Below are 13,773 nucleotides of genomic sequence, written 5' to 3'. Positions count from 1 at the left end.
TGTATTAAAAATAAAAATAAAACTCTTCTCAGCTGTACAGTCACACAGAAATTGTTTTCTCTCTTCCTCTGTCACAGCTGGGGAAATGAGATTTTAATAATTAAACAGATAGATTGGAATGACATGTAACCTCCATGATACAAGCTATTTTTAGAGATTTGTGCGTGATCAATTTGCTTTCAGTGATGTGACATTTGAGGAAATAATAGCTGTAGTTAAGATAACTCTAACCCGGCGATGTCGTGCTTATGAGAATGCGGTTACACTGGAATAGCTATTTCATTGAACAAGGTCAGCAGAATACTATCAAGTCTTTTTTATCATCACGGAGGCTGTAGCTGTAGCGCGGGGCCAGAGAGAGAGAGAGAGAAGGAGAGAGAGAGAGAGAGAGAGAGAGAGAGAGAGAGAGAGAGAGAGAGGGAGAGCCAGATATTTTTTTAATGAAGCAGCACAGTTTCCACAGGCTGGAGAGTGAATTACCAGAGAGCAGACAAAGGAGTTGCTTTACTTGATATATTTTGTTCATTTTTCCTTATATCAAACACAAAACTTTTAGCTGCTGTTGTTTATAATTGCTGATGAATGAGGGTAGGTGTACTTGGTGATGGCATCGATCCTCCTCTGACATCGCAGGTTTAAATTGAACAGAATGGAGTCAGTTCTGCTGGCTGAGAACCAGTTGCTTGGAAAAGCATGAAACAGCTCAAGATCTACTGTTGGTAATAGGTTCCAGCGTTGGCCCTAAAATCTCAGTTTGATGATCTGGAATAACACACTACAGTTGCAATCTGATGTTATTTGAGGAAAGTATGTGTCAGAAAGGATGGTTGAGAATGTGTTTTACCATATGCACACTACAGGAGGTTGTTGAAGGCCACGTCTTTGCTGAGGAGAGGAACTCGGAGGAAGTCGGGTTCTTGGCTAGATGGGAACCGACTAGTTGGTTGCTGGGGAGACAGAGGAACGCTTGTGTGTGTGTGTGTGGTCATGCCTGCATGAGTGAGACTAGTGGGTGTTTCTGGGGTCAGGAGGGTAGCTGTGTGGAGCGTTTCCTTGAGACAGCTTTTGTTTTGCTTTAAGTGCTCGAAGCCTCTGACTCTATTTGAATCTCTCCGTCTTTACTCTTTGATTCTCTCTTTGTCTAATTTTCCCGCTCTGCCATCCTTGGAAATCAATTAGGCCTCTGCTCTCCAACAACAAACTAGAACTCCAACTGTGCCCCACAATAAGATATCCTATGGGATGGCAGATTATGTTTATGCTTGTTTACAAGAAACTACCTACCTCTACTTTACAGACATGGAATGAATTGAAGATATAATTTGACCATAGAAATACATAGTTAGAAGAAAGAATAAAACAGAGCAATTCAGTGATGTACTGAAGTACATTTACAATGCTTACACGGTCTAAAAAGAACCTTGGGAGAGGTTAGAAAGCGGTAACTCAGATGGAGAACACAGGACAAAGAACTAATGTGAAGTGTGTTCATATGTGTTTGTTTGTAGAGGGGAAGTAGTCAGGATGAGAAGTGTATGTGTCAGATGTTTGTCAGATGAATGAATGTGGCAATACTTGGAAATGTGTGAATGTGCACGTCTCATGTGTTAAGTCTTTTATATGTGAATGTGTCTATGCTTCATGTTCGCCTGACACCATTTAAAAAAGATAATTATACAAAAAAAGAAGTCTAATTGTTGCAAAGCTTCTATTTTCTAACTCTTTTTATAAACTTATATGACATGAAAATAACTTAAGTAAACTATTAAGACTATTTAATTACATGTGCATGAAGGAAGCAAACATTAGCTCCTACGTTTGGCATCATGAGTGAAGAAAAGCTCTTATTCCAGATAGCTGTAATCATGAGAAATGAGACCTTTTTCAGTTTTACATCTGCATGAATGATGAGTGAGTCAGACACTCGTAAATAAACAGAAATACAAACACAGTGCGTGGGGAGGACAGTGACGAGTGATGTCACTTCCTGTGCCGGTGATGAAAGGCTCTCATGGAGTAAACCAGAGGTGGAAGTGTGTGTGTGCTCAATGCAGGTATACAACACTCATGGATGTGAAGTTGCAGTGCGTTTATCAAACACACAGTCAGAAACAGGTTCCTTACATCACAGCAGCTAAGCCACCACACTCTCTCCATCTGTCTCTATCCATTCTTGGATTTCCGTGGATCTCGCTTAATTTTTTTGTCGTACTTGTTCTTGTTTCCTCTTCATTTTTTTCTCTCTCCTATGTAATCTGCCTTTGTCTGCGGTCACACCTATCGTATTTAAATTACTCAGGACTACAGAATAAACTGAACTAACAGCAGGAAAATTAGAGTATTGAAAATCAGAATGACAATATTTAGTAGATATATTGCAAATGTCTTTAGTGTTCCTATATTTATTCAAGTACTGCACCCGACTTCACAAAGATGCATCTTTTAAAGTACTTAATAATAATAAGAATACATACTCCAGATATGATACAGTCAATTTGGTATTCATGCATCAGCTTTGTTACTTAAAGCTGTGTGTAAGTTTGTGGCAAAATTTTAAAGTAAGGGTTGTTAAATTATGAATGACATGTAAATTGGCTTAGTTAAGTAAGTAATTTCCCTTCTCTTACAATGCCAAATACATTCTCACATGAAGCCCATTAATCTACAGTGCCAGGCAGAACATTTCCATTCACTTTTCCTTTTCAGACATTCAACATGTATACTATGCAATTTCAGTGTTTAACTCTGATGTATCTTCAACTGTTGGTAAAAAATATAATACAAGTCACATTTAAATGAATTAACTCCTGTCCTTCTCCTCCTATCTTGCAGTGTCTGCCACTGCCTTCTACAAGGCCCAACCTGTCATCCAGTTCATGTGTGAAGTGCTGGACATCCACAACATTGACGAGCAGCCTCGCCCCCTCACAGACTCGCACCGGGTCAAATTCACCAAAGAAATCAAAGGTAAAAAGAGCGTGTCAGTGGGAACATGCTGACTGTGAGAAAAGAAAGGAAAAAGAATCAGATGAATAAAAAATGCATTTTGTGAGACTTTGAGTGGAAAAAGTAGGGAGAGCACATGTCACAGCCTTTCACACACAGACAGGTTCTTAATGCTACTTGATATTATTCACCAGGTTTGAAGGTTGAGGTGACGCACTGTGGAACAATGCGGAGGAAGTACCGCGTCTGCAACGTGACCCGCCGGCCTGCCAGCCATCAAACGTGAGTCAGCCTCTGGGCGGGCGGGCGGGCGGGAAAGGGAACAGGAGACTCTGGGTGGAGTGGTGCGGATGGGATGGGGGCGGGGAGCACCGACCACAGAGGATGCGATCGCCAATTCGCTACCAAACTAACCAGATAATAGCTGACTCATCTCTCAGCCATGCCCTTAACATTAGTCATCAATTAGTGAAGTAGCAGTTGTAGTGCAGTGTTTGTCATCTGCGGTAGAATACCTCACTGTTTTTTTTTTATCCTTTTTAAATGGTTTCATATGAACATATGGCCATCAGAAAAAATGACTCATATCTATAGAAATGTAGCATTGAGCAGAATATGTGTAAAACTATTTATATAGATTTTAAGGTTTGATGAATAAGATGGTTTTAAACTAAGTGTTATTATGACATGCTCTGGCTATGATTTTATTTTAAAAAGTTAAATCACTGCTTGTTTACATTCAGTAATCCCATAGTCCATTACAGATTATATGTCTAAAAGGGGTTAGGGTTAGGTCCATGCTATACCTTCCTTACCCTGTAGTTATTGGCTAGTCTGTTTCTGCTCTGCTGTCACTGACATAAATACAATAACAAGTCACAACACACTGCCATTCCACAAGTTAGAAATTGTGATATATTGTTCCAGTCCAATTTTTTTGCCCATAACTCATTTAACCACAGTAAATAATGTAAAGCACATTAAAGTCCTAAAACTAGCTTATAGTGATCAATTAAAATATGCCTTGACCACAATGTAATACACAATGTTATAGATTAGCTGTGGACATCCTGATGATGATGGAATAGCTTTTGACTCAAGATGCTCTTTTCTCTGCAGGTTCCCTCTACAGTTGGAGAACGGTCAGACTGTAGAGCGTACTGTAGCCCAGTACTTCAGGGAGAAGTACAACCTTCAGCTTAAGTACCCACATTTGCCCTGTCTACAGGTGGGCCAGGAGCAAAAGCACACCTACTTGCCCCTGGAGGTGAGAGAAAACTAGCTGATATGATTGTTATGGGGTCTCACATCAAATTGACAATCATATTTCAAGTGTGATGAAATTTGCCGTGTATGATCCACTGGGCTGCTCCCAGGTGTTTCTGTGTATTTTCTGTATAAATATGAATCAGGGCAGCTGGCTTTTCTTGGCTCAGTAACGGCTCAAATGATCAAAATTTGCATGTTCAGCTTTTGTTTGAGCTTTTGCCTTTGTCTCCTTGCAGGTGTGTAACATTGTAGCTGGTCAACGGTGCATCAAGAAGCTGACAGATAATCAGACCTCCACTATGATCAAAGCCACAGCTCGCTCTGCACCCGACAGGCAGGAGGAGATCAGCAGGCTGGTGAGTCTTGGAGACACCTGCATCTGTTGATTAGTAGGCTTTGTTTTAATACTGTAGGAGCCAAATATGACTTAAATTCAAGGTTGTAATAATTTAATTGCATAATTGAAAAAACATTTTTAAAATATTTGAATGAGCATGCGCTTGAAAAACAGAATGGTTAAAATGCGCAATGCATCTCTTGGTGATGGCACAGTTGAGAGTGAAGGCTTCTCAGAAGAGCACTCACTCTTGCTTTTTCCAACAATTATTTATATCTGAAGCACACATCAAAAAAATCCTAGCAAAAAATACTGACAATGAATGCTTCGGGTTCACCTGTAGGTAACAACAGTAATTTAAAATGACCCAAATTTGGCATCTTGTAGTCATGTTAAGTGGATTTTTCTAGTTTCACCCACTATAAGAAAAACTGTAATAAGGGAGCAAACACAACATTTCATTTTTAGGACAAAATTGAATGTTTTTGTTTTTAAAAGATTGTTAGTAAACATGTATAATTAAAATAAAAGCCCTGTTTTTCATTTTCCAATTTTTGTTTCTTAAAAGAAAATTGATGGGGATGAAGGAAAATGGATTTAACTACCTTGTTTTGTAATCACATCGACCAGATTCTCATTTTATATTGTTAACAGAGGCATGTCTGCGTGCTTATCCATCACATTTGGCAATTACAAGGCAGGCCTACCAAGGGTCAACAAAATGCCAGAGTCGTAAGGGCTTTAATGTGTTAGATGCTGCTACCGTGTCTGCAGCTTTGTCTCTGGCCACGATCAGATTAGCAGTGCACATTTTGTACCTGTTGTTACCATATTAAACCACGTCTCCCTATCTCTTCACTCAGCATCAAAATGACTGGACTTACTCACACTAAATCGCTGTAGACATCACTATGTGGCGTTTTCATTTAGATACGCCATTGCTTGATACTGCTTGGTGCGGGTGGAACATTAGAGGTTGAGAGACAGTAAAGGACAGAACAAGCAGATAAGCTGAACAACATAATAATCTCTGTAATACATTTTGAACTGTGGTTACAATCATTTTGGAATTTGGTGCCACCACCTGACGTTTCGCGGCATGTCACCAATTCATGCTAAAAACTTCAATTGGAAAACATGAAATTGCATCAAGAGGCATATCAAAAAACTGATACCAGTACATACACCACAAAATATAGAAAACAGTGCCTCGTTAGGGTAACAAGCATAGGGGCTATCTGTCAATAATGGCACAAGCTTTTGGCACAGGGGCAAACATTGTAAACATTTTTAATGCAAGACCCACTAAACCCCTGCTGTAATTTGGCTTCATCCTAAAGAGGAGTCAGAGCTGATTTTAGTTCACTTTTAATATCCAAGAAATTATTTATACTAGTTATTCACAACAAGTCAATGAAAAACATCTTCTATATTCACAGTTAACATTTTGTCTTTCTTTCCTTGCAGGTGCGCAGTGCCAACTACGAGGCCGACCCCTTTGTGCAGGAATTCCAGTTCAAGGTTCGCGACGAGATGGCCCACGTGACGGGGCGAGTGCTACCCGCCCCCATGCTGCAGTACGGCGGCAGGGTGAGCACAGAGCACTTTATGGTACCCTTCCTTTAAATCACGCCCATTCTCTCTGTTTGTCTGACACGCTGTCCCCTTCCTCAACCTTTATTCAAACTGTCTTTAAAGGGGGAACTAACTCAATGGCTTCCGTTTGTTCTTCATGGTGTCTTTTTTGCTTATTTTTTGTGGTTGAGTCTCAATAGGGCACATTTTTGTCCCTCTGCCGCAGAGGTTATATTTGAACAAACCTCTGGAATCAAATTTCCAAATCATGTTTGGATACACTATAAAATATTTTGAGATAGCAGATCATAAAGGCAGATATCACCCAAAACTTGGCAAGCATTTGCCTAAAAATAATTTTCCTTGTTGAGGTCAAGAGGTAAGTGGAAGAGGTTTCAAAAAATTGGATAAAAGAGGAACTTATTGAGACTGAACCACAGTGTTGATTAACATCTGTCTGTCTGTCTCCTCTGTCTTCTAGTTAAAACCGTGAGGAGACAAATACTTTTGTACATTTGGGTGTGTGTATTATTGAAAACTATGACACTGTTATGCACACTATGTTGTGCGTGATACACACATCTAATTGCATCTCACATTCTGTAGATTTCATGATGCTAGCTTTGCAATAAAATACAAGATGGTCACAAACCATCTTAATGTTTCTTCTGGTCTGAAAGTTAAAATGTTTTCTGGTGAGAACAAAGACTTCTAGCTGCATGTTTGCTGGAGTGAAATGTTTTTTCTGTATGTGAGCATTTATGTACAAAAATGTTAATATGTTTTGGTGTGGCTGAAGAGTGTCTGTGGGTTCTCAGAGAGTGTTTATGTGTGTGTGTGTGTGTGTGTGTGTGTGTGTATATATGTATGTATGTGTGTGTGAGTGTGTGCGCACATGTGTTTCTGCCTGTTGAAGCGCGAGTATGCGTGAAAAGAATAAATGCGAATGTTTGCCAGCATAATCATGAGTACATGTGGTGAGACTGCAATGTTGTTTCAGAACCGCACTGTAGCCACGCCCAGCCACGGGGTGTGGGACATGAGGGGGAAGCAGTTCCACACCGGGGTGGAGATCAAGATGTGGGCCATCGCCTGCTTTGCCACACAGAGACAGTGTCGAGAAGAAATTCTCAAGTAAGAGCCGCTGATGTTTATTTCCTGTCTCAGAGATTCTGTTGATACTGATTCAATATCATTCAACAATCATTAAGTGTATTTATATAAGAGGCACTATGACATTTTTCTATTCAAACCATGTATCTTTTTTTACCTATCTCGTCAATTTTCCATGGCTTTAAGGACATCATTTATGTATTTTTGTTTCCATTAACTGTAAACTGGCATGAATTAATAATTTCTGCTGCAAATGATTACTCATCTCTTATGTCAGCAGTTTGCAGCTGGCCATGGTGTTTTAATATAAATTTTAATATATATTTTATATATTTTTTTATTTTTTTTATTTTTTATATTCGTACTTTAGTAGTTGATAGCAGAGGAATGGTGTACATTAATAAAAAATGCCATAAATATGTCAGAGTTAGATGAAAGGATATCATATGTAGTCCCTGGCCAGATGTCAAAAATGTACCTTAAAAACGTACCTGTGCTACATTGCATTCTTTTTAAAAAGAACAGACACTAGAAAATGGAAAAATAGAGTGATACTGCTATCTAGGCTAAATCATAAAATGACATACCATATGTGATTAATAATTAAAGATGCATTTAAAATATAAAATGTTTTGTTAAACTAATGAACTCATTTCAACGTCATTCATATAATAATATAAACACAAGAACAGTATGTTATGTTGTTGAAGATTTAGCAGCATCCATTATTTTTTTCCAAGCTCAACCACTAGTGGAGGTACAAGCTTCCAATGTTTCTATCACCATTCTCCTCACTGTTCACTTCTACTCCCTCTCCTCCTTTGTACAGGGGTTTCACAGATCAGCTGCGTAAGATCTCTAAGGATGCCGGGATGCCCATCCAGGGCCAGCCATGTTTCTGTAAATACGCCCAGGGAGCGGACAGCGTAGAGCCCATGTTCAGACACCTGAAGAACACCTACGCTGGACTGCAGCTCATCATCGTCATTCTGCCGGGAAAGACTCCTGTCTACGGTTAGAAAACGGCTTAAAAATAAATATTCCATAAATAGTCCATTTATATTTTTGGGGTTAAGACTGTGAGGAAACAGACCATTTCTATTCTGGGACTAAGTGTTTGGGGAGTATGTTTTTTTCCTTAGCTTCCTAAATATATGTCCATTAGAGTTTTCTGTGTACTTTTCAGCTGTATTTTATATTTTCTATGTTTGGATATTTTTTCTCAGACTGCGATTACATGTGGGTTTTTTTTTCTGAAATACTGAAGTGTTCACATGTAGAATTGCTTTCCTATGTATTTATACTTAGTTACGATTTAATCCTTTGACAGATATTTGTGAAGCTTTGAATGAGATTACTAATCATTGCAGAAACATGAGTTCAATAGTCTCCATGTTAAGGGCTAGTTTTTAATGCTTGCTTTTTTCTTTTTCTTTTAAACCATCACAGCGGAGGTAAAGCGTGTGGGAGACACACTCTTGGGCATGGCCACACAGTGCGTTCAAGTTAAGAACGTAGTGAAGACATCGCCTCAGACACTCTCTAACCTCTGCCTCAAGATCAATGTGAAGCTGGGAGGCATCAACAACATCCTGGTGCCACACCAACGGTCAGCCGGGCTTATAACAGCTTGAACCATTCAACTATTTTTCAAAAATGTGTTGTGTGTTGACAATTGTGCAGATATTAAAAAAAAGAAAAAGAAAACATACATCAAGAACACACATACATGGAGACACTGTACCCATTATAATGTAACTCCTCTCTTTGCTACAGACCATCAGTGTTTCAGCAGCCGGTTATATTCTTGGGAGCAGATGTTACACATCCACCTGCTGGAGATGGGAAGAAGCCCTCAATTGCAGCTGTGAGTTTCTTCTTCATTTTCCACCTGATTTTTTTTTTTTTTAATAATAATTTATATCTCTTTTGTTCATGTATCTGACATCATAACTAGCATTTCAAGCTGATTTCTCACCTTTGCATCTCCCTTCTTGCGCCTCTGCCTCCTGAATCTGTCATTATACCCTCTCACTCATGCTCCATCTGCTCCTCCCCTCTCTCACCCAGGTGGTAGGCAGTATGGATGCCCACCCCAGCAGGTACTGTGCCACTGTGCGGGTCCAGAGGCCCAGGCAGGAGGTTATCCAGGACCTGGCCTCCATGGTGCGGGAGCTGCTTATCCAGTTCTACAAGTCAACTCGCTACAAGCCCACCAGGATCATCTTCTACAGGGATGGAGTTTCAGAAGGCCAGTTCAGACAGGTCAGCTCCCAGTTTCCCCTTCTTTGCATTTCTTTCACAGACCAGTCAGGGTGTGAAATTGAACACTAAACACCAGCCCAATTATGAATTTAGCTTGCAGAATTTTCTTTACTTTCTTTTTGTAGGTGACAGTCTACATGTTTTTATATAGAGATAATACATTTGGATTTTTTTTCCACTTCATAGTTGATGGAGACTGGTCAGCTGGTATTTCATTTCAAATCAAAATACATGAGCATATTCTTAAAATATTTTCAATCATGGCCTTGTGAGAAATTATTTTATTTTCATTGAAGGAAAACATTTTCAGGTTTTTCATTATTTTAACAATGAAGTTAATATTACTTCTAATTCATTTGACTTAAATTGGTTTGTTAGGCCCAGTAGAGAAGTTTTTTATTAATACTTGAAGTTGAATATTTCTCTCTTCCTCCTCAGGTGCTGTATTATGAGCTGCTGGCCATCCGTGAGGCCTGTATCAGCCTGGAGAAGGAGTACCAGCCAGGCATCACCTACATTGTTGTGCAAAAACGCCACCATACACGCCTCTTCTGTGCCGACCGCAACGAGAGAGTGAGTCCCTTAATATATACACATGCTTGACAAAGCTATGGTACCCATTAACGTTAGTACATTGTGTTATGTTTTAGTCCATATTATTATTTATGCTCTCTGCCAGCACGTTAAGTACTTGGAGCGGGCCTCCTTAATTACCTTTTGTTGTCAATTGGACTGTTCACCCTCCTAACCCCTGTAATTACATTCGATTAAAGCATTAGGGCCCAATGCAAACCGAGAGCTCTGGAGTGGCACTCAAGGCCCCTGGAGTACAACCAAGTAACAACCTTGTTTTTAGTGCAGGCGCTTCCATACAGAGCCTTAAGCTCTCTAGAGCATTAGGCTTTTAATCGGTTGATTTTAAAGCACTTGGTAAACCTTTGCCTCGGTTGGCCCATCAACTAGTTCTTTTTTTTTTAAGCAATTACAGTTTTTACTTCCTGACATTATTGCTTTGAAAGCTTTGTTTTTTGCCGCTCTGTGTATCCTCCATTTTCTGTTCTGGTTGTTTTTATTATAATGGTTACAAAAAATTAAAAGTGAGAAAAGAAGGAAAGGGAATTTGGGGCTAACTAACCTGAACTCTCCTTTTGTTAGGTTGGACGTAGTGGAAACATTCCTGCTGGTACTACCGTGGATACGGACATCACACATCCCTACGAGTTTGACTTTTACCTCTGCAGTCACGCTGGAATACAGGTCAGACCAACCTCTGTCTTCTCTGTCCACTCTACTGCTTTCTCAGAAGTGTTGCACCACACTCTGGTCTAATAAAATCTTTATTTCTCTAGGCTTTGTGTTTTGGCAGAGTCACGCACTGTTGCAAATAGATAGTGACAGGATTCAGAAATTGAGTGCCAACAAGAGAAAAGAGGAAATATTTAATGTTTTTTTTTTTCCCTTTTCTTGTAATTACGCACCCAGAATTAGAAACTTGAGACTCATTTTCAGCTTAAGAGCTTGAAAAGTTTACAGAAACATATGATGCAGTTTTATTATGCTGGTACTCAGTTATTGCACCTTTGTGATAAGTGGGTGCTTATGGCCACACCGCAGCCCAAGACAGGAAACAGCTGGACAAAGTGGTGGTAACTGCTTTACAAATTTTGGGCAGGATTGCTTGGCCACTGGCTGCTACTTCAACACTAGAAAAGTTAATACAGTTGCTGTGAGATATGAAAGAGTATTAACACCAGCAACATGACATAGACTAACCCTAACCCTAACCCTACTCTAATAGTAAACATATTCTTTTCTTATTTCAAGTAAAGTAAAGCATTTAAAGATAAAATAATGTGCATGAGTGAATCGATCATTTTGGGCTCTTATTTTCGTTCCTATTTTCTATGCCATTACTTAAGATTGGAGTGTTTTGCTCTCAAGACTTCTGCTTTGTGTGTAGTGGCACTTAACAATCACCATGGTCACTATGAAGCATATGAGGAAAACTGCTTTTGAACTGCCAGTAGAACATATTTCCTTAATTTTAGGCACTACATTCATTGAGTATGTGAGCACTTCCAAAAAGCAGATGATCTACGCTTAACCGTGTACCTGAACGCCTCCTGTGTAGACACTTACTGCTGCTGCTAATCTGCTAAACATGGTGCTAACACTACACTTTCTGTCTAGACACAGGGTCAGTATGTCCATTATTGGTTTAAAGCTTTGTTTTCGCTACTTTTCTCGTTTTAGAGCAGGCTAGTGTCATGCCTCGTCTCTCCTTAACTCCTAAATCGACTATGGATGGTTAATCCATAGGCGATTGTGTACTGCGGTGCTGATAGCAACCCTGTAATAATAAATCAGTTTGTAAAGGTTTTATTGTTGACTGTGTTTGTACCAGTTGTTTTATATCTCAGTGTAGTGTAGTAGAGACTGGCCTGATGTTATTATATTATGTGAGCTGACCAAAGCACATTCCCGTATGCTACAGTATGTTGAATTGACATTGATATATTGTATTGTCGATCCCTAGTGAATGATCATAATACAAATGTTACTTAATTCTCTTCTCTCAGGGCACCAGTCGGCCTTCCCACTACCATGTACTGTGGGACGACAATTGTTTTACCGCTGACGAGTTCCAGCTGCTCACCTACCAGTTGTGCCACACCTACGTACGCTGCACCCGCTCAGTCTCCATCCCTGCGCCAGCCTACTACGCCCACCTGGTGGCCTTCCGTGCCCGCTACCATCTGGTGGACAAAGAACATGACAGGTGAGGAGTGAAGAGAAATGTTTGCATAGTATTTGTCATTCATTATTTGCATTGTGCTGCTGTTTTACCCGCCTGCATTCCATTATTGTTTGTCGTTTGTCCGTCATAACAGATCCTCTCCTCTCTCACCTTGCAGCGCTGAGGGCAGCCACGTGTCTGGTCAGAGTAACGGTCGGGACCCCCAGGCGCTGGCCAAAGCTGTTCAGATTCACCACGACACCCTGAGGACCATGTACTTCGCCTGAGCTACACCAACCCTCCCCAGCCATTGCCACCCTTAACACACATCAACACACACAGACACAACCATGCACGCCTGGCTTGCCAGTCAAGGAGTCCTCATAGGTGCAAGTCTCTCCCCCACCCCAACCCCAACCCAAACCCAAACCCCACCTCCAACACAAACACACACGCCTAGTCAATCCGGACCTGACACTGTGCAGAGGAAAGCAGGGAGGAAGGAGGGGAGGAGGCACCCCCACACTGGACTGAGGATGCAAACGCTGCTTTAAAAAAAAAAAAGAGAGAGAAACTCAGCACTATTATGCAATATTAAACCAGCCAACTAGTTTATTTCCACCCTTATCAGGCCCCCTTTTCATCGCCCCTCCTATCTGTTTTTCCCATCTGTCTCCTTTACTTGTGGCCTAGTGGGGTGTTTTCCTTGTTTGTTTTTACTTTTCCCTTCCTAATGTCTACACTGCAGTTTGGCACAGTCTCTCTTTATAGTCTACAAATCTGCTCCTCTGCCATCTACAGTACCTCAAGTCAGTTTGAGCAGCAGCACTTTTACATTCTGTCAGTTTTACTGTAGTTTCTTTTGTTTTCTTTTTTGTTTTGTTATTGTTGTTTCTCCCCAATGTTTGAAACAAGGGAGCAGAGAAGGAAGGGTCAGATTCTGGAGTTGTTAAGTGGTGTTTGATTTTATTTCTGAATATTGTTATTTCATTGGACCTCATGTCCTCCCAGTTGCCACTTATTTTTCCTAAATTCCTCTCGTTTCCTTTCTTGTTCTGTCACTTTTCACTAGTGTGTGAAATCACCAGTACTTTGTATGGAGCGACTTGTTCTTTTGAGCACACTGCCACCTGTTGGCTACGAGGTATAAATGCCCCCTTATAGTCACTACAAGGAGTTGTTGCCTGTAAGGTTTCAGATCAGTTTTGATTTATCTTAAGAAGTCAGCTGTCACATTTTAACAGGGGCACAGTTTATATTGGCTGATATATCAATTGCTCAATTGCAGCCATCTATGGATTTTATTTAAAGTATAACACTGTTATTTTATTCTGGTTGTTATTTTTCTTCTACATTATGTGAAACATTTTATGATTCTAACTTTTTTTTAAAAATCATTTAAGCTTTTGTTTTTAATCCTAGCAATCTTCATGCATTCATTTCCCTCAGTGCTTTATCTCACGTTTCCCTCCCTTGTGTTTGAAGTGGTTGGTAAATAGAGATCACGTCGATGGTTTCCTCTAGTGCAATA

General features: G+C 40.1%; 1 protein-coding gene across 2 annotated transcripts in view; it reads left to right on the top strand.

Moving 5' to 3' along the window:
• Window positions 1-13,179, top strand: part of LOC128366105 (protein argonaute-3) — a 37,238-nt gene extending 24,059 nt beyond the window's left edge. The window contains exons 6-19 of one of the 2 annotated variants that reach the window (XM_053326780.1): window positions 2,833-2,967; window positions 3,141-3,228; window positions 4,066-4,213; window positions 4,452-4,571; window positions 6,020-6,142; window positions 7,128-7,261; window positions 8,070-8,254; window positions 8,690-8,849; window positions 9,017-9,107; window positions 9,311-9,505; window positions 9,944-10,078; window positions 10,661-10,762; window positions 12,085-12,284; window positions 12,421-13,179. In XM_053326780.1, the coding sequence (XP_053182755.1) occupies window positions 2,833-2,967; window positions 3,141-3,228; window positions 4,066-4,213; window positions 4,452-4,571; window positions 6,020-6,142; window positions 7,128-7,261; window positions 8,070-8,254; window positions 8,690-8,849; window positions 9,017-9,107; window positions 9,311-9,505; window positions 9,944-10,078; window positions 10,661-10,762; window positions 12,085-12,284; window positions 12,421-12,529 (1,925 nt within the window). In that variant the 3' untranslated portion in view covers window positions 12,530-13,179. Of the gene's footprint in view, window positions 1-2,832; window positions 2,968-3,140; window positions 3,229-4,065; window positions 4,214-4,451; window positions 4,572-6,019; window positions 6,143-7,127; window positions 7,262-8,069; window positions 8,255-8,689; window positions 8,850-9,016; window positions 9,108-9,310; window positions 9,506-9,943; window positions 10,079-10,660; window positions 10,763-12,084; window positions 12,285-12,396 lie in introns of both variants that reach the window. The other variant, XM_053326779.1, reaches the window with a different exon arrangement.
• The last annotated feature ends 594 nt before the right edge of the window (window positions 13,180-13,773 follow it).

Source organism: Scomber japonicus, chromosome 10, assembly GCF_027409825.1.
Source record: "Scomber japonicus isolate fScoJap1 chromosome 10, fScoJap1.pri, whole genome shotgun sequence".
Lineage (NCBI taxonomy): Eukaryota > Metazoa > Chordata > Actinopteri > Scombriformes > Scombridae > Scomber > Scomber japonicus.
Note: the sequence above shows the minus strand (reverse complement) of the source record. Positions and strands in the feature narration are given on the sequence as shown.